The 18,315-nt window shown below is 40.2% G+C and overlaps 1 protein-coding gene across 2 annotated transcripts in view; it reads right to left on the reverse strand.

Annotated features, from left to right (window-relative positions):
• LOC120737652 (zinc finger E-box-binding homeobox 1-like) overlaps positions 1 to 5,771 on the reverse strand; it is a 72,780-nt gene extending 67,009 nt beyond the window's left edge. The window contains exon 1 of one of the 2 annotated variants that reach the window (XM_040038473.1): positions 5,466 to 5,771. In XM_040038473.1, coding sequence (XP_039894407.1) covers positions 5,466 to 5,523 — 58 coding nt within the window. In that variant the 5' untranslated portion in view covers positions 5,524 to 5,771. Of the gene's footprint in view, positions 1 to 3,911; positions 4,759 to 5,465 lie in introns of those variants that run through there. The other variant, XM_040038474.1, reaches the window with a different exon arrangement.
• Positions 5,772 to 18,315: the final 12,544 nt, after the last annotated feature.

Genomic DNA, 18,315 nt, shown 5'->3' on the forward strand with positions numbered 1-18,315 from the left:
ATGCAACCCATCTTCCCGTAACGAAAGTATGTGTGCAGCTTTTCTGTGTTGCTTTGCACCAAAAATACAGTCCTGCACAGTGAAATATCAAGCAGTGATTTCAGATAATAAGCTCAATTAAATAGCAGCTATGGTCCTTTCACAATCAGGCGAAGCTTGGTGGTACAACATGCAAGACATTAACAGTGCAATACGGCAACTAGAGAGGAGTGCTCATAAATACGAGGGAGAAGGAAAATGCCATTCATCCACACATCAAACAACAGCAGCCTGATCAAAGAGGCCCAGCATTCACTGATTCACACCAAGAAATGTCTGTTTTGTTGACCTGATATTAAAGAGCAGTCACTGAGAAGAGTCACTGAAAGCTGTCTGTCACTGCAGCAGCATTGATTCTACTGGCAATGCTGCATGTCATTTCTCCAAATGCACATCTGCCAGTTAAATATTGATTATGACTAAGAATATTTGCATTAGCACAACATCAATTCTAGAGGTACAGCTGAAATCCAAATGGCAACCTAAACAAAAACAACCCCATCAGCAATCACTCCGAGAACAACTCTCACTTCCAGAGTACAGACGGTGGTGACGGCAGAGTCCTGGCTCGCTTTTACGTACAGTATGAGTATCCAAGCCTGGGAGTAGGCCGCTGTGTTTATCCTGTCAAGGTATGTTAACACCAGGCTGCATTCCTGTAGTCCCTAAATTGCAGTGTTAGATTACAGCCCAGCTGAGAGTGCAGCACTTTAAAGGCGCTGGATGATGAAGCCGTGACCAAAGCAGCGGCAGCAACAGGCAGGGCACATGGAGGGCACACACCTGCCATTTACAGTTGTACTGCAGACAGTTAGCATGGCAAAAACAACTTCACACTTTAGCTTGAGCTCTTTTTCCTGCCAGACATCTGTATTATATACTTAAAAAATAGTATATTTGTTTTATGTGCACTAAATGTACAGATTAACTTCATCTTGGAAAAAAATGAGGGTTACTGGAGGTCTTTGCTTGGCTTTTGCATCGACATGTTCACAGGAAAATCATTTATGTTGAGAGCCAGAGGAAGGCAAGCTCTCTGCCAGCTATCATTAAAACCAGACAGGTTGGGTTTAGTTTGTTTAGATAGGCGAGAACAATGCTATTTGAAGTTGGGTGGCACAATATCACAGCACAGAGACAAGTGGAAATGAGACCCAGTGCTCTTTCAAGAAAACTGCCATGTGGCTTGTTATTAATGGATGAAGGCACAACTCCAGAAAATGACAAAAACCAGACGTGAAGATGTTAAACCTGACATTCTGTGCTGCTCATACATAAATAATATGAGCCAAAGACAAATCAAATTATGTAGTTTTTTTTATCTTTTGGTTCCTAACTAGCTCCAGAGGAGGCACTGCAGCAAAGACCACAGTCAATGATTAGCTTAAATTACAAGGTCTGGAAGCAGATCGCTATCATCGCCAACTTGACTTCTATCAGTGACAGATTACCTGCTCCATCTGATAACGATCTGCTAATGTTTTTGTTAAGCGCTCTGGTTCAGTAAAACCTAATTGTCCAAAGTAAAGAAATGCAAAAAATCAAACTGGAGATTTTGAGCAAGAGGAAGACAAATGAAGTCATAAATGGGCCCTTAGAACATAAACAAAGCAGATATTAGGCTAATAATGTACAATACAGCTATCAGTGATTTCAGTCATTCTTCTAACGTGTGACTGTAAAATGTGTTATGATTCATTATAAAAACTTAATTAAAGGGAACAAGGCAGACAAGACCCAGGCAAATGTGAGTTGTTAGGAGCAGAGCTATAAACAATTAGCTGATTGTTCTACTGACAGAAGATTAATTGAAGAACCATTCTCATATTCTTTTAGTTGATTAGGTAATATTATTAATAAAAAAGTAAACAGCCTCTATTTCCAGCATCTGAAATGACGGCTTTTGCTTTTTAAGCTTAATCTAGGTTCTCTCTCTACTGTTTGTGGAGCACAGCAATAGGGCTGCAGTAGTATAGAGACTGTGTGCTTTACCAAAAATTGACAGATTGTTATTATTTTTAAGCATTTGCTGATCTACAGCGTTTAAAAAAAAATTAACAAGCTAGTGATGGGATTGGAAAGCTGTAGCAAATTTTTTAATGTGTCAGAAACACACACAAACTTACAGCTTACTGCTTTTCTGGCAGTTGTTTATTGCAAAACAGAGACATCAAACTTGTGGCAGTGGAGCTTTGGTACACCTGAGTCACACACAATGCTCTGTCCTACTCTGATTCTGCACTAGAATCAGACTAAGTGATAACAAAGCAGTTGCACGGATGCTAAAAATCTACTTGTCTTCCCAAACATAAAGTAGACCGGGACTTAATAAAGCAATCAGAACCCAATCGATCAAATAAATACAGCTGATGATGTAAGTGACATCTAATGGACATTCATACCAGACAGAATCTGACAGGTGTATCATCTCCTTGCTTCCTCAAAAACCTGTACATACATATTTGACCGATCAAAAACGTGCTTCTGTTTTCATTCTTACCTGATGCAATAACTGTAGAAGGCCACATATATTTCTGATATGTACACAACATTAAAAAAAAACATAAACCACTGCAATTCTACAAAGTCAGCAACTTGAAAATGTTATCTGGGGATTAGTGAAATTATAATAAGCATCTTTGGTAAATATGTGATAGTTTATAGGGAAAATATACAAGCATTTAATCACAAAATGAATCAGCATATACCTAATTAAGATGTCATCCTCCTTAATGAGTAAAATCTAAAAGGTGAAATCTAGCTAAAATTACCTAAGCAACCTGAGTTATCACCTGCAAGACCAAGGATGAGGAAGTAATCCAGCTTTATTTAATTATAAAGGATCCATTTATATGAGTATCAGGTAAGGTGAGCATTTTAACGTGACAAAGAAAGAAGCTTTTCAGGGACTTTAGTTGATTAAATCAGCAGCTGGTTGCCACATCACGGTGACGACGACTGGTTGGAGGTCATGGTACATTAGCACAGGCTAATCTTTGGTACATCAGCTCTTTTAAAAATCGAAGAGGTAGCTGAGGATAAACATCGTGTGTGTCACCTGGATCAAAAGGTAACAGGAAACGAAAAAGAAAACACACACGTGTAAAGAGGAAGGGTGGAAACGAACCGAAAGGCAGAAGGCGGATGAGTTTCACCTGCAGCACATGAAAGCGCTGCGCACTGAATCACAACACCTTTTGCCATCTTGATTGTGCGCCCCATTACACGGACCGGGATGCGCTCCTTTCCCGTTACAGGCTCGTTTCACCTCAAATTTTAGAGGATGTACAGAAATGAGGAGCTAAGAAGCATTCCCATCAAGAAACCGTGGCTTAAACGCCGAGATCGCCACGAGAAAATCGGTGAAAATACACCTTTATAGGTGTTGCATCACCTTGCGTACCTGGCTGTCTCCGGTCCAGAAAAAAAGCAGCAACCCCGCCTTCACTGCAGTAATGGTACTGACCGCCATTCCCTTCCGCACACTGCTCGGGAAATTGTATAACGAACTATCAGCACAATGGATGGACACGGGAGGTTTGACGGTGAGCCACATAATCAACACTGTTATCGCACATGGTGAGGAATAGGGGAAGAATAGCCACCTTATGCCCCGCTCATTTTCCAGAGCAGACACACACACGGAGAGCTGTGGGGGTGCACTCGAACAAACGAGGCAACCGGTCCCACAAAAAATACATAAAAGGGGGATAAATCATGTTCAAGTGGGTCAGAAAAACGTGTCGATGATATAAACACCGCCAGAATAAAGAGGGGTTGTTTAAAAAAGGGGAGACGAGCAACCATTCGAAGCTGGCATGGTGCACACGGTGAGAAGTACCAGAAATAAATATTTAAATAATCACGTCTACCTGCACAAGTTGACATTTGGAGCGGTTTTTCTGGCTCCTCACGACACGCAGAGCTTTTAGGAAACGGCGAGCAGATCCTGTTCCGTGAACGGTCGAGAGCCGCAGGTGTTATTTGTGTTTATTTATAGGCCATTGGTCAGCCCCGTTATCCGCGTTCAGGTAAACATGATGATGATGATGGTGATGATGATGATGGCTCCCGTGTAGACGCGCAGAGTCACCGTCGTGTCGTCAGCAGGAGGGGGAAAAAAGGTGCTTTCCAGCCCCTCGGCTCACAGACACACCATGCCTCATAACGGTACCCAAAAATATATATATTTATGGGTTTACTTTTTTTATTGGTGGATGCAACGAAAGAGGGGGAGAGTACAGGTAAGGAACTGGCCAATGAGGGAGTCCGGATGTAGGTGGGTGTAATAACGTTAAATTTAGACAGTCCTTTGGAGCCAAACTCTATTTACACTTTCTTTACTTCGTAAAAAGAATGAGATCGTTTTCATAATGAGATATGTGAGATAAATCCCCGCGATCCTGTATAAACACCACTAAGCAGCTAACCGGTAATTACGTATTATTTCCTTTTAATACATAAAAAGCAGCAAAAACAATATATATTTCCAGTATTGTGGCGTGTAAACAAACCCGAATTTACCAGTAAAAGAAGCAAAAGTCGAAAACGTGTAATTGAAGCAATCTGCGAGGGAATCGAGAAAAAGCACGCCGAATAAGGAGAAAATACTAAATGAATAAAGGTACGCTGGTTCAAACGGAGACAAAATGCATGCACGCGTGAAAATAAACTCGCGAAACCTACCTACTTCTGCAGAGTAAACAATACAATATACATGCTTACCTTAAGTAAGACAGCATGTGTACTTGCAGTTGGAGCAGGGAGGGGTAAAGTGGACTTGAAATAAACATCCCATGTCTTTGCCATCACCGGAGCAGCACAAAAATAAATAAATAAATAAATAAATAAGTCCACCACAACAGCGTGATCCACCATCCGGCCATCAAAACAACACCCATAAAGTAAAGTTATCTTCAACAGAGAGCGACCACCAGCTCCGTCAGGGGGGCCGAGCAAGCAGCAAGTTAGCATGAAACTAACTAACACCGCAACAACCTCGCCCTAAAAGCTCACACTCTCAACTACAAGCTGCGCTCAGCGGGCCACGTTGTTATACGAAAGCCCCGCAACCTGCCGCCAAGTGCTGCCGTCGTTACAAAACTGACCAAAAAAAAAAGAAAAGTGGAAAAAACAAAGAGCAAAGTGGAAAATGCAAACAAGTCTAAAAGCGCTCCTCGGGTTATTCTAGCAGGCAGATAACGGTTCACTCAGTCGGGTTTGCCCCATGCACCGCTAGGCGGAGAGAGAGAAGCCAGCCAGGTATAACGGTACACCACCACACTGGGATATGAACGCACTAATACGGACCAAAACTCCCTGAAATGTGCTCCAACTAACTTCCAAAAGTCCCCAGAAGAGGTGGACAGCTCATCGACAGCCCGCCTGGCTCGACCAGCAGCGGTTACGGCGGAGTTTGGACTTACCGCTGCTCCTCCTCGGGTTCGCCTGTTTTCTGCGCTTACACCTGGGGCCATCCGCCATGATCCTCTCGCTGAGTCTGAAACGCAGCGGCTCGCAAGTCACCTCCCTCCCTCCTCCTCCTCCTGTCTCTCCCGCCTCCCCCCACCTCCTCTCTTCCTCACCCCTCCCATCCACTTTACGACATCACCTTCTTCCTCGCAGAAACACCTGGTTTGCGACAGACTGCCCGCTTTTACGGTATCACCTTCTCAAACACCTCAGCACATGGCCCCTCCTACTGGCCGCACATGGGCGAGCTGGGAGCTCAGCTGCTGCTGCTGCTAACACTGCTGCTGTGTCAGAGTGGGTCCTGCTCGCACGCTGGCTGTGCCACCCACCTGACTGCTGAGTGGGAGATTGAAAAGTGTAGCAGTAAGGTGTTTCTCTGCAGGTGGAAAAGTAGAAACGTGGCGACACAGAAGAGCTAAGGGGGGTGTCAATAAGTCACTGATAAGAAGTGCTGGAGGAACACTGGGAAACATACAAGTCAAAGCCATGAACTAATTGATTAATTAAGAAGTCAGCTGGGTTTCAGTTTTCACACTTTATCAGCAAAGTGGCAAATTTATTGTTGCTTAGTTACAATTGATAGTTACACTGGAGTAGGTGATAATGGAAATACTCAAGTTCAAATTAGTACTCAAAGTTCCTGAGTATTTCAAATTCAACTTTAGTAGTCAGTGTTATCAGAGACACACAGAAGCCATAATTTACTGTATATTACATTGTTGTGTCATCATAACTAGTCTACAGTGTTGTTGAGGTGAAGCTAATTTACCTTTTTAATTTTAACTGTAACAGTGTAGCTTGCATGGTGTGTTTTTAAAGCGTGTTCTTAAAGTCCTTAAATAGATGTGATGTGGTTGAAGTGTGATGTATAAAGTAGCCGAGTGGTAAATATTGTACTTTTTAGCTCATTGCATGTGCTTGATACCTGTACTTACACTGCAGATTTAGATAATAAAGCAAACTATAGTCTAATCAATAAATGAAGCATGTTGTAAGTGCATGTGTTATATGTTAGAATATAGTAGACTGAGACTTTTTCAGTAATGTCATTTGCATGTGCATATTTATATATAAACAGTAATGTGCTGTGGGATGATGGGAAATAAGTGCAATAAAACATTGAAATATCTGCAAACATACATGGAAATACAGTATATAAGATGAAAATTGAGTTTTTACAATTCTAACGAGCACCTTTATTCTTCAGTGGTGCCTGAACTTTCTCAGCTAAGCTTTCTTGTAATTTCCTAAAATGGTTTTTAAAATCAGTTCTTCAGGGTTCTTGAAGGACATCCAGAGTTCTTCTCTGTCGGCTGCCTTTTGTTTCATTTTGTGCTTCTGTAATGTTGAGATTCAGGATAGTGTTCCACTGTGTATTTTTCTATCCAGGTATACTTTTAGTGCATTGACAGTGTGTTTGGGATTATTTTCATGCTGAAATTGCTGTTTTATGGTATTGCAGAGCATTTCTCATGATGCTTCAGAGAAAAGTAGATGGATCAAATGAAGGACCGGATTTACACTAAAAGAAGACTCTCCTCTCACTGTCTTGTGTGTCTGTGGAAATGACAGACCCGACACCAACAGTATTTACAGTTGTACACGCTTTTTTTGCTCTGTTTTTCACTGCGCAACTTTCCAGCTGCCCTGTTTGTAGCACACACACTCTTGTCCACCTCAGGTCCCGGCACATCTTTTATAGAAGAGCCATGATCAGTTGATGGAGCTCAGGTGTGTGTCAGCCTCCTCTGACACCGCACCCTGAACCCACTGCTCCAGCCCTCCCCTGCAGCTGAGCCACAAACCACACCCCGGCACAGTGTCATAGTAATCTTCTTTCAAGACATGTAGAGTAAAATACTATGTAAACCTGACCCAAATTAATGTGCCTGTTATTTATTTATTTGATTAATTATAGCATCTTATAGTTAAAAACAACTAGTTATTAAAATCAAAACCTGTCAGCTAAGAAAAAGAAATATTATGGCTGAATGCAAGTAGAGCAAGGTTTTCCTCTGCAGAGACAGAAGTTCATAAACAGTTTGCAGCAGGTCAGAGGAATGACCTTTAAGGTCCACTCGAGCTATTCTTGTACCTGGTGACGATCAGGTTTCCAGTCCATACATACCAGGTGCTGCTGAACACCGAGACTTTCTCAACTAGTCAGGTTCCTCTGGATGTACCGACAGCGTGTGAAGAACGGTGGATCAAGTTAGACTGAAGGAGAATAACAGGGAAACAGCGATTACAAACAATATTTAAACACGAGAACAATCAAAACAGAACAATACAGAGTTGATATGCAGTTGCAACAGACCACAGTTACTTGATAGTCTGAAGTCTTAACCTTCAGTGCTCACAGCAACATCTTCTATGTGCTATAATAAAGTAGAATCTTTGCTTGTTTGTTTGTTTTAATGAAGGTTTCTTGTAAATTAGTTGCCTGAAGATAAGGAAAGGATTTCCATTTCCATAAACTTATTTTATTTTAATTTGGCCTGATATGTTTGTAAATGTCGAGATTTTGCCCTGAATGCAAAATACAATTCAGTACTTGACAACCCTGCAGCAGATAAAGAGGCAGGGCTATTATAGCGGTCGAGAATGACTGCGGAGTATGAAAGTCGTACTTTTTCATCTGTTAAATAACTCAATTTGCTGCTATGTCTGTATTTGTTTGATGAACCACTACTTAAAGCATCACTTGAGTAAAATATGAAAAGCTGTATTGTAAAGACTGTAGAAAAGTGTTCAGGTGTGCCCCGGGTCCTTGTGTAAAAATAAACCTCCTCAGATTACATAAGCAAAATTTAGTGCAATAATGAAGACTTGTGTATTAGTGGAACGTATTTAGTGTTGGAAATGTCACGTGACTACAAATCCCCTTTTAAAGTGCCCCTTTCTGTCATGCACTGCATATTTTTACTAGATGGGTGCGTAATACATTTTACTTGTAGGATTGAATTTGCGATTGCAAATTTGTGATCAGTCTTTGTGTCATTCCTTTTGTTCATTTTACAGACTAAATGTGTCTCAATAGCTTTAGTTTCCTGCTGAAGTGCCTTAATCTCCTCAAACTGGAAATTAAGCAACTACCAGTGAAATTGGGAGGCAATATGAGCCTTTGCACAGTGGACAGTGTGACTAGTCATAGTGGGAAAACCACACTAGCACCATTAACAATGGATGTGGTCAATCTGAGTGTTCCAGTAAAGCATGTTAGTATAACCATGAGCTAAAAACTCAGAAGCACCTAAAGGAAAATGTAGTTTTTACATGTTTTACTGTTGTGTATCAAAATGTCTGCATTACATCAGTTTTGCTGTCATAACCCTGAACAATACATCATAATAGACTCAGTATAAAAGATGGAAGTAGCCACCATCACATCAGTTTTCTCGAGTGAAGCCTCAATTTAATGGCACTTGTCATATTGGGTTTTTGTAAAGCCAGAAGTCACTACACTTAGAGTAGATGGTAAAATGCTAAGGTATGAGATAATGGAAGCTGCATAAAGTATACAAGTGCCATAAATGGACACACACGCCTGCTAATTTTTGAAGTAACAGACCAATTGCATGCTATGTTATATCTTTCCACAAAACTGATGGTAGACATAATATTTGTCTTAGACTTCCATGCTCCAAAATGCACCAAGAGAACAGGGTAAAAAGATCCATTCCAGTGTATTTAATTAGCAGAGGTGAAGCTCGGCAGACAACAATCAGCTACAGACACCAATATCAGCATGCGCTGTATGCTGCTGTATGTCAAAGAAAGTGACCATGTCTCTGATTTAAGCCTTAATATTATCCAAGTGGATTTGTAATAATTAAAAAACAGTATACTTGTGCCTTTCAAACATTTTAGATTCATGGCCAAAGATAAATACTTTTTAACATCTATGGGGACAGACTACCTTACCCTTAATAAACAATCACAATAAACTGTGTGCACTGACTTTATCATCATTAATTACATGGTTCCTCCACTTTTCCTGCTATGTCAAACCAGATTATAGGAATACTAAATTGGGAGATAATCATGTCGGGAGGACATGTGAATAGAGGGAGAACACAGATTGGGCTCAGCTTGGAAAGATTTTGTTTTGCACAAATGTTAGGTTTTAGCAGGTTTGTGCAAACAGACTGACCTTGGTTGCAGTTTTCAAATGGTACACAAACTTATTTACAAGTGGGGCATTTGCAGTTTAAGTGATTCACTAATCATAGGCTTGGTGTTTTAATTCCCAACCCCTACTGTTGATATGTCAAAGTGTTTTTGAGCAAGAATTCCAAGTATTACTGACAGTAGTCAGTGTCAATGAGTGTAAATAAAATGCAAGCTTCTAAGGCAAAAGGGTCATTTATTGTCCTCTTACTACTACAAAACTTACTCATCACGAGGATTACTACAGAGCAAAATGCTCAGTGGGCATATGCGTGGGAAGATTAGCGGGCAGGGGATAGCTCAGTAGGTAGAGTGGTTGCCCCATGATCGGCAGGTCGGGGGTTCGAATCCACTGAACGGCTACCCTGAGGTACCCCTGAGCAAGGTACCGTCCCTACACGCTGCTCCCCGGGCGCCTGCTTAGTGGCTGCCCACTGCTTCACTGAGTGAATGGATCAAATGCAGAGAAAAACAAGTGATTTGCCCACGGGGATCAATAAAGTGTACATTATTATCAAGATGAAATACCCTCTGGGGGGAGAACTGCAAAGTCCAAAAAAGCCTCCTAAATTTCTTCAGACCTGTGTTTAAAACTTGGGTTGTTGAGATTGAAGGAGGTGATTTTTTATCTGACATGAATTCTTAAAAGAAAGAAAGTCAGATGTGTAAGATCTGTGCCTCATATTGAAAATTTTAAGTCAGAATATCACTACTTACTGTATGAGGAGCTAGACACCAAGTTTTGATGGAACGCTGATCTGCTAACGAATTTGAACTCAACCTTTTAACAGTTTAAAACACCCTTTACCACATCAGCAACAGAATGTCCCACTAGCGGGATGTGAATTGGTATAGAGTTGTCTGCTATCCAGGAAGTCCTGCCCTGCTACATCATAATGTCTCTGCAGGCCACTGATGTCCTGCTGCCTGAAAAATAAAAGAGAATATGGATGCCATTATTCAATGTTAATTTGGGACTGGCATGAATATTGGGCTCAAAGGGATTTTGAGCTTTTCTTCTTCTCATCTTCATGTATATATTGCTGGAAAATCCTTCTCAGTGAACTAGTGAGCATCGTTCTTTGAAGAATATTTCACCCTTCAGGCTAAACTTCTCTTTATTCCTTCCTCAGCAGTTTCCTTTGTCAGGTTGCAGGTAGGCTAAAGGTTAACGAGGCTGTGGATCTCACTGAGATATACAAGGAATTTAAGGCCTAAACCTGTTAGCACTTATAGTACTAACCATCTGTTTGCACATGGACAATTTTCTGCACTGAGGTAATAATATAAATTAGGAATATTTGCCCTTTAGCTGGTATAGTCAGGGGGAAAAGATTGTACACTCCAGGTATGAATAAAGTCATAAGTATACTTTAAATAAAAATATTTAGAAGTTCATTCAGTCCTGATGTTTTGCTTATTCATAGTCAGATTTGGAGGTAGCAGGCAAAAAACCTAATAAACGAGAAAATGACATGTTTACCTCACCTGTAAGATGGATTTTTTGAAGCATGTATATTTGAATCATGCAAAGATTTATTTATTTTTTTAATCCTTATCAGTGTTATAGCGGGCCCTCACGGAGCGCCTCAATGTATCCACCATCTGAATCAAAACAAACTTTTTCTGTTTGACTGCTGCTTGCAAAAAGAAAGTCTGAAGATGCATCTTCTCTGATCAGTGTGATGAGCTTAAATGTACAAATAAATTACCAGAAAGTGTGAATGAAGTGTTTAGAGAGGTCTGAATCCAGAGCCTTTGGATCACCTGCATCCATCATTTTAACAGTAATTATATATATACCACACAACCTTACTGGTTTTAATGGTGAATAATGGAAACATGTGAAGTGAGGTTAAAAGTTGTGGAGCACTTTTGAAATGCTAATGCAATGGTAATGTTAAAAGCTGACAGCAACACAACGGGGGCTAAAATTGTGCAATAAACCTACATTGGTGCCTTTGATGCCAGATTTATTTTATTCTAATGTCACGTGTTGGTCCTCTTAGGGTTCATCTTTGAAGCAGGTCTGTTATTCACTACTTGATGTTTTATTTTAATGTGTGGTACATAGGTTAGTGTAAGAAAAGACAAAGGTTTGCCATAGCTCTGTCTTTGATATGTTAATCGACCCAAACATGTAGCATTTTACTCAGAAGAAATCAATTAACTTTGACTCTACTGTCCTCCAGTCCAGGACTGTTGAGGGGGTTTCATGCCCAAAAGATGAATAATGTAATTTTTCTGTCATGATGAGTGATGTGAGTACAAATCACTCGTCTTGATGAGTGGCTGGGGAGATGATAATGGTAAGTCCTCACACAGAGTTTATATGGCAGGAGGAGAGACAAAGATTATTCATCCTCTCTCTTGGTCACTCTTTCCATTTAGGATAAGCTGTAAAGACTACAAAGCTGCATTACATTATGAATGAAGAGTAGGGCATGAACGTGAAATAAAGGGAACTAGCTGCTGAGAAACGTTAACTTTATGACAAGGTTAATTAAAGGCTTCCTCTTGAAGCCTCGGTGGAGATATAACCTTGTAATAAATGTCTTTACTGAGCGATATGGCTGTAATGGTCGTTTTCAATGATTCATTAATCTGTTGAAGGGAACCTGGGGTATTTCTAAAGCTTCGTTACTTGCTTTCCATGAAATAGAAAACATCATTTTATTGATCATTCATTGACTGAAACAGTTAAGAGTTTCAATTTTTTTCTCCCCCGCATGTCAGATTTCCTCATGTTACCTGAGATAAGGGCTTGTTTGACAAGCCAAAGTCTGAGGGGCGTTTTGGCAACAGACAGGTAAACCAGGGTCAGTTTACTGAGTGCTCTCCCAGGTGTGTGTGTGTGCATGTGTAGAGTTTATGTTTGTGCTATTGTATATTTTCCATCAATGTCACAACTGTTTAAACATCATCAGGAAAACAAGTAATGGGTTCAGATGCCACAATATCCTGAAACACACAAACACAGTTTATTCAAACACAAATACATAAAAATGAAGATGTTTGCATTAATTTCTCCAAGTAAAAATTGAATTTAGACCTTTAATCCACTTGTAGGTCTTTTTCCATTTTGTTTTATAGGCTGCATATTAGCAGGCTTAGCAGGTCCTGTTTTCCATTTCAACAAGATAGCTCGAATAATGATGTATTATACAAATGTTATTATTGGGAGCATAACTGGGAGTGTCTGATGGCCAATTCTGTCAGTCTGCCACAGGGCAGCTGTGGCTACAACTGTAGCTTGCCTCCACCAGTATGTGAATGTGAGAGTGAATGAATAGTGGAATTGTAAAGCGCTTTGGGTGCCTTGAAAAGCGCTATATAAATGCAATCCATTATTATTATTATTATTCATTATCATTTACTTATTAAAATGCCCCAAATATTAGATAACAACAATGCCATCATTACCTGCACAACAATACAAATAAAATCTTAACATATGCTTAAATTCAGTCATTAATGCTTTTAAAATTGAATGATTCACTGTTTTTTTTTTGCTATTAAAGACTCTACCATCTCCTTAGTAGCTCATATAATTTACATAATTTACACTCATCTGGTCAGCAGCAGAAAATTAGTGGTTGGATGAATTAGCAAGGGTTTGGTGCTTTCAGTTCTGAAAACAATGTGTGTTAGGTGGCATTGCTCTAAAACCACTGTGCACCCACACTGAAGATTTACTGGTAAGGCCTACCAGACACAAGCCTCTGTTTAAAATTAACATTTCTTATTGGAAAACCAATCAAGCAAACACAAATAGACACAAAATGACTCCAAAGATATTGCAAAAACAATCAGAAAGAGAAAAGAAGGCACCAAGGACTCCAAATGACCACAGAGCAGCAGGAAAAAAAACTAGTGTGAGATACAGAATAACCACAAACGATGAAAGACGCAGGCAGATCACAGGGAGATTAAAAGCTTTAAGACAAAGACACTAAACAAACCCAAATACACAGCTACATCCTTGTTGCTCATTCTCACCTTCTCTCTAGTTTCAGAGTCCAGCTTCTGTGTAGGAAGGTGGGGAATCTTTTACCAGCCCATGAGGAGGGGCCTGTTGTCTTTTAATTTGCTCATTGTACATGGACTTGTGCAGCACTGCACAAGTAGACCAGCAGAGTTCAAAGCTATAGTTGGTGATATTCAGATAATTTTCTCAGGAGTTAGGGAGCAAAAATTAAAATTATAACTAAGACTAAAGCTCCATGTCTGCAGTGAAAAGAGCTGATTGTTTGCTAACACATTAGCTAAGACCTTTAAAACTTGCTCATATTTGTTTATGCTGTGCTGGGGTTGTGCTCTTCTTGTGCTTTTCTGCCCTCTGGCAGCGAAAAATGGATCAGTGCAGCTTTGTGGTTACAAATACACACAGCTGCTCAAACACACACACACACACACACACACACGCACAATACATCAACACCACAACATTCATTTCCTGTCCTCCTCACATCACACTGGTGATCAATAGACTCATGTGCACTTCAGGTGATGTGTGTGGTGATAACCTGGCCTGTTTTCTTGCTCTCAGCAGAGATAATGGTGAATCTTTAGAGCCAGTGTAATGAGTCACATGCGGAAGCGGGAGCGACTCGTGTCATTTTGCATCACTTCATTTTCTTTGGGGCCAGACAGTCTGTGTTTTTTGTGCACGTATTAGCGTGCCACTGTGTGGGCCTTTACATGTGCATTAGTTTGCGTTCATTGCATGTGTGTGTGTAAAGCAGTGCTCATCCTGAGGCTCTGCCTGCTGTTCAAGCCCATACCTGGAGGCTGACCTCATTTATTGTAGCACGCATCTCTGGACACATGGAAATCATGTGATTAAGCCCTTCTGACTCCATATGGAGCAAAAGGCTCTTGCTGAATGTCCTGCCCACCCTATTATGAAAGTGGCCATTTTGAGCTTTGTGCAGGGAAACCTAAGCTCCTCTACACTTTCTCTGTCTCTCTATAATTATCAGGTTTACCAATTACCATTACCAATAAATAATAAAATAAAAAGCCTACATGCACAAACCATGTGTTTAGAAACATCTCTATAGAAAAACACTCAATAGATCACAGTCAGCGGTACAAGCTGTCATTGTACAGATAAATTCTGATGTTCTGATCAATGGAAAAACATCCTGCTAGGGAGTCAGGAGAGCAACCCAGGTGATATAATAAAATGTGAGCCTTTATTTGACTGTTATTCAGAAATAAAGTAGAAACGTTAAACGTAAGAAAAGGAATCTGATCTGAAACAACCACAGACCACAAGCAGGAGTAAACGGAGACACAGGTGCGAACGGGCAACAAGTGAATGAATGAATCAAATACAGTTGAAACTACTGAAGCAAGGGAATAAAGCAGCAACAAGTAAAACTGTGGTAAGACACACAAGAATCTTTCAAAATAAAACAGGAAGTGACCAGGTGGGAAATAAACAATGATGCATGTAGTCCAAATCTACAAATGATTATGAAGACACGGCAACAGAGGAAACAGGAGAAAGTAGAAACACAAAAACTTTGCTTGTGACTGTAGTTTTCAACCAGGTGAAGATATCAGCAGGTGGTTTCCAACCTTAATTGGATGTTTCGACCATGAACCGCAATGTCCTTCAACTAATGGCCAGTCATTGCCCACCATCCTCCCGGCTTAGAGGTCAACTCCTCCCACTTATTTTAGAGCTAGCAAGATTCTCGTTCTGCTGCATCCCCCCAATCTGCATGCTGCTATCATAAAAGACACCATAAAAATAAAATGCCAAAAAGTTAAAAAAAACTTTGTTGTCATTGCTTAGAACGATATTAATCTTTTAATTGCATGCGAATTATATATTAATTTCCATCTGTCATCCATTTTTAACCACTTGTCCAATGAGGTGTTGTGTTACAGGCCGTTTAGAAATTAACCAAGTTGATACTGGGAGTGAAATGGGGCACATCTGGACAGGTTGTCAGTCCATTGCAGAGCTAACTACAAGAGCCAGACAGTCAGTCAAATTCACATCCAGATTTACAGCTAATTTAGGATCAGTAATTAACCTTAATGTGCATGTCTTTGGAGTCAGAAGCACCCAGAGGAAACAAAAAGGCCCCAGCCAACCAGGTGTGCTATTTAATAAAGTATAGAATGTCCAAAAAAGGACTATTTGATGGTTAAAAGTGAAACAAACAAGAAAAACCACTCATGTGTTCAAACAGATTGATGACCTTTTACACCTGACAAAACGCTTTGGAACCTTAACACTTAATAACAGTGATTTTTTGGGAGAGGGCTCTATTTTCCAGCTGTTTCCCAGTGTGATATACAAGGCACACACTGTGTGATTTTCAATCTAATTGTAAAGTCTTTACCGAGTCCAAATGTGCAATGTCCCATATCAATGAATGTACACAAAGACACCTGTGCCAGCATTTTAATCACACCCTATGTTAGACCTTTTGCCGCAGCTGCACTGCAGTAGCTTGCATTAACACTGAGTATAAGCTCAGTGGGCATATGCGTGGGAAGATGAAATACTCTTTGCACACAGGCATGAAAACTGTGTCAAATTAAACCACTTACTCTGGTGAAATGCACTCATATCTATGAAATTTCCATAGAAATGAATTACAGCTGTGACATCTTTACCCTGACTTCGGTTCTTCACGTTTCACTGACACATTAAATTATTATTTTTTTGTACATTTGTTTGTGCTTCTGTGTATTTGTTCCTTTTAATTTTTTCTCCCAGAATTCAGGAGGTTAATATATTATTCCAAAGTCATCCCTTAGGGTCCCAGCGATGATCTCACCCTGCCTCTGCCTCAGTCTATGACGGTACAGAAAGCAGCGCTCAGTGTCTGAGCAGATAAGTCACTGCTCAGACACACTCTGTGACTCATCCCACTTGATATTATTGAAGATGAAAGTCAGACTTTCTGCTTGTCACACTTTCACATTTACTGGAAGGAAAGGAAAGGGTTCAAAGAAAGGAAAGAACATCCTGATTTATTATTGATGCAGTAAATAGAATTACTGGCTGACTTCAGCGGTGTAACCTCACTTGTTGCAAGATGAATAAACATCAAGTGCCTGTAATCTTTTATGGTTTAGTTTTAGTCTAATGTCAATGATTAGATTTTTTCTACAAATCTGAATTGTGAAAAAAAAAATCCAGTCATCTTTTCAGTCTCACTTTCTACCTAGATGTTAACAAATTATTCAGCTACAGGCTAATCCAACTGTGTTATTAACTGAGGATTGATTATGGTGATATCTGTTAAATTTTTGCACTTTTTTTCCTTTTTATTAATTTGAATGACTATTTACAATACACATGTTTAACTCACTAGCTCACTCATTAGGTGCTCTTCACCAGTTGGGGCCTTTTTGCCTTTAGAATAGATTTACTTATTTCTGGCAAGGAAGTATTTCTCAGAGATTTTGGTCTGTATAGACATGAAAGCTTGAAAGGTGCTCTACTGGATTGAGATCTGGTGGCTGGAGAGTGTATTTGAGTTGTAGGCAGTCATCAGAAGATGGTACACTGTGGTCAAAAAGGGAAGGACATGGTCACCAACAATACCGAGGTAGGCTGTGGCATTTAAACAATGCTCAGTTGGTACCAAGGGGCCCAAAATGTGCCAAGAATACATCCCCCCCCACACCATCACACCACCACCAGGCACCAGTCTCAATCACTGATACAAGGCAGGAGGAATCCATGCTGTCACGTTGTTTATGCCAAATTCTGACATTAGCACGAATGTCAGCAGAAATCGAGACTCTTCAGACACAGCAAAGTTTGCTAATCATCTATTGTTCTGAAAACGTATGGAAGCTAACTCAAAATGGACAATACATAATTTGCATATTCAAACATATTGTCAATGTAAATAATCTTTCATTACATGTCAGCTGATCGTGTTGCTATGACTCACAGGGAACAATATTTAGGAGCAATTAATGTTTGCACTAAATCTCGTGAAAGTCTATCTCATAGTTCTTGAGATAATTCAGTCTGGACTGAAGTGTGGGACGAGCTGTCATTGATCCACAGTGACGTGTTGTTAAGATGACAAACAAACATGGCGATGAATTATATGCTGAAAGCTAAAATGTCACAAAATAACACACAACTTGTCCAAGACTGTTATAGAAGAAATACAGCTCTATAAAGGAAGTGTTTATATCTGTCAGTACAAACTAAGCTAAGACAGTTTTGACTTTGCTTTCACCAACAGAGAGTCAGCTTGGGTCATTTCCATTACCTCCACCCATTAGATCTTGATAGGTACCTGTAAACACACTTAAATTGCTGTATTTGAATCCACTGAGCACGATTCATCAGCACAGAGGTAACACCCCCCCTGCTCTCAGCTTCGCCCTGCCATCACCCTCAGATCAGCAGAAGCCATCTAGCCTCCACTCCTCACTGTTTTGACACTAATTGCACTTTGTCGAGATCAAACTGACTCACTGTGTTTTCTCCACTCAGCCCAAAATTCATTCTGACACTTGATAGTCAGTGAAAGGGGCTTCATATCTCACACATCAGACAGGTATGTAGCGTGATGTGATAAAGGCTGACTTTAATATTCAAACCTCTTATACCCCCCCCACACACACACACACACACACACT

Source organism: Simochromis diagramma, unplaced genomic scaffold (assembly GCF_900408965.1).
Source record: "Simochromis diagramma unplaced genomic scaffold, fSimDia1.1 OVJJ01000247.1, whole genome shotgun sequence".
Classification (NCBI taxonomy): domain Eukaryota; kingdom Metazoa; phylum Chordata; class Actinopteri; order Cichliformes; family Cichlidae; genus Simochromis; species Simochromis diagramma.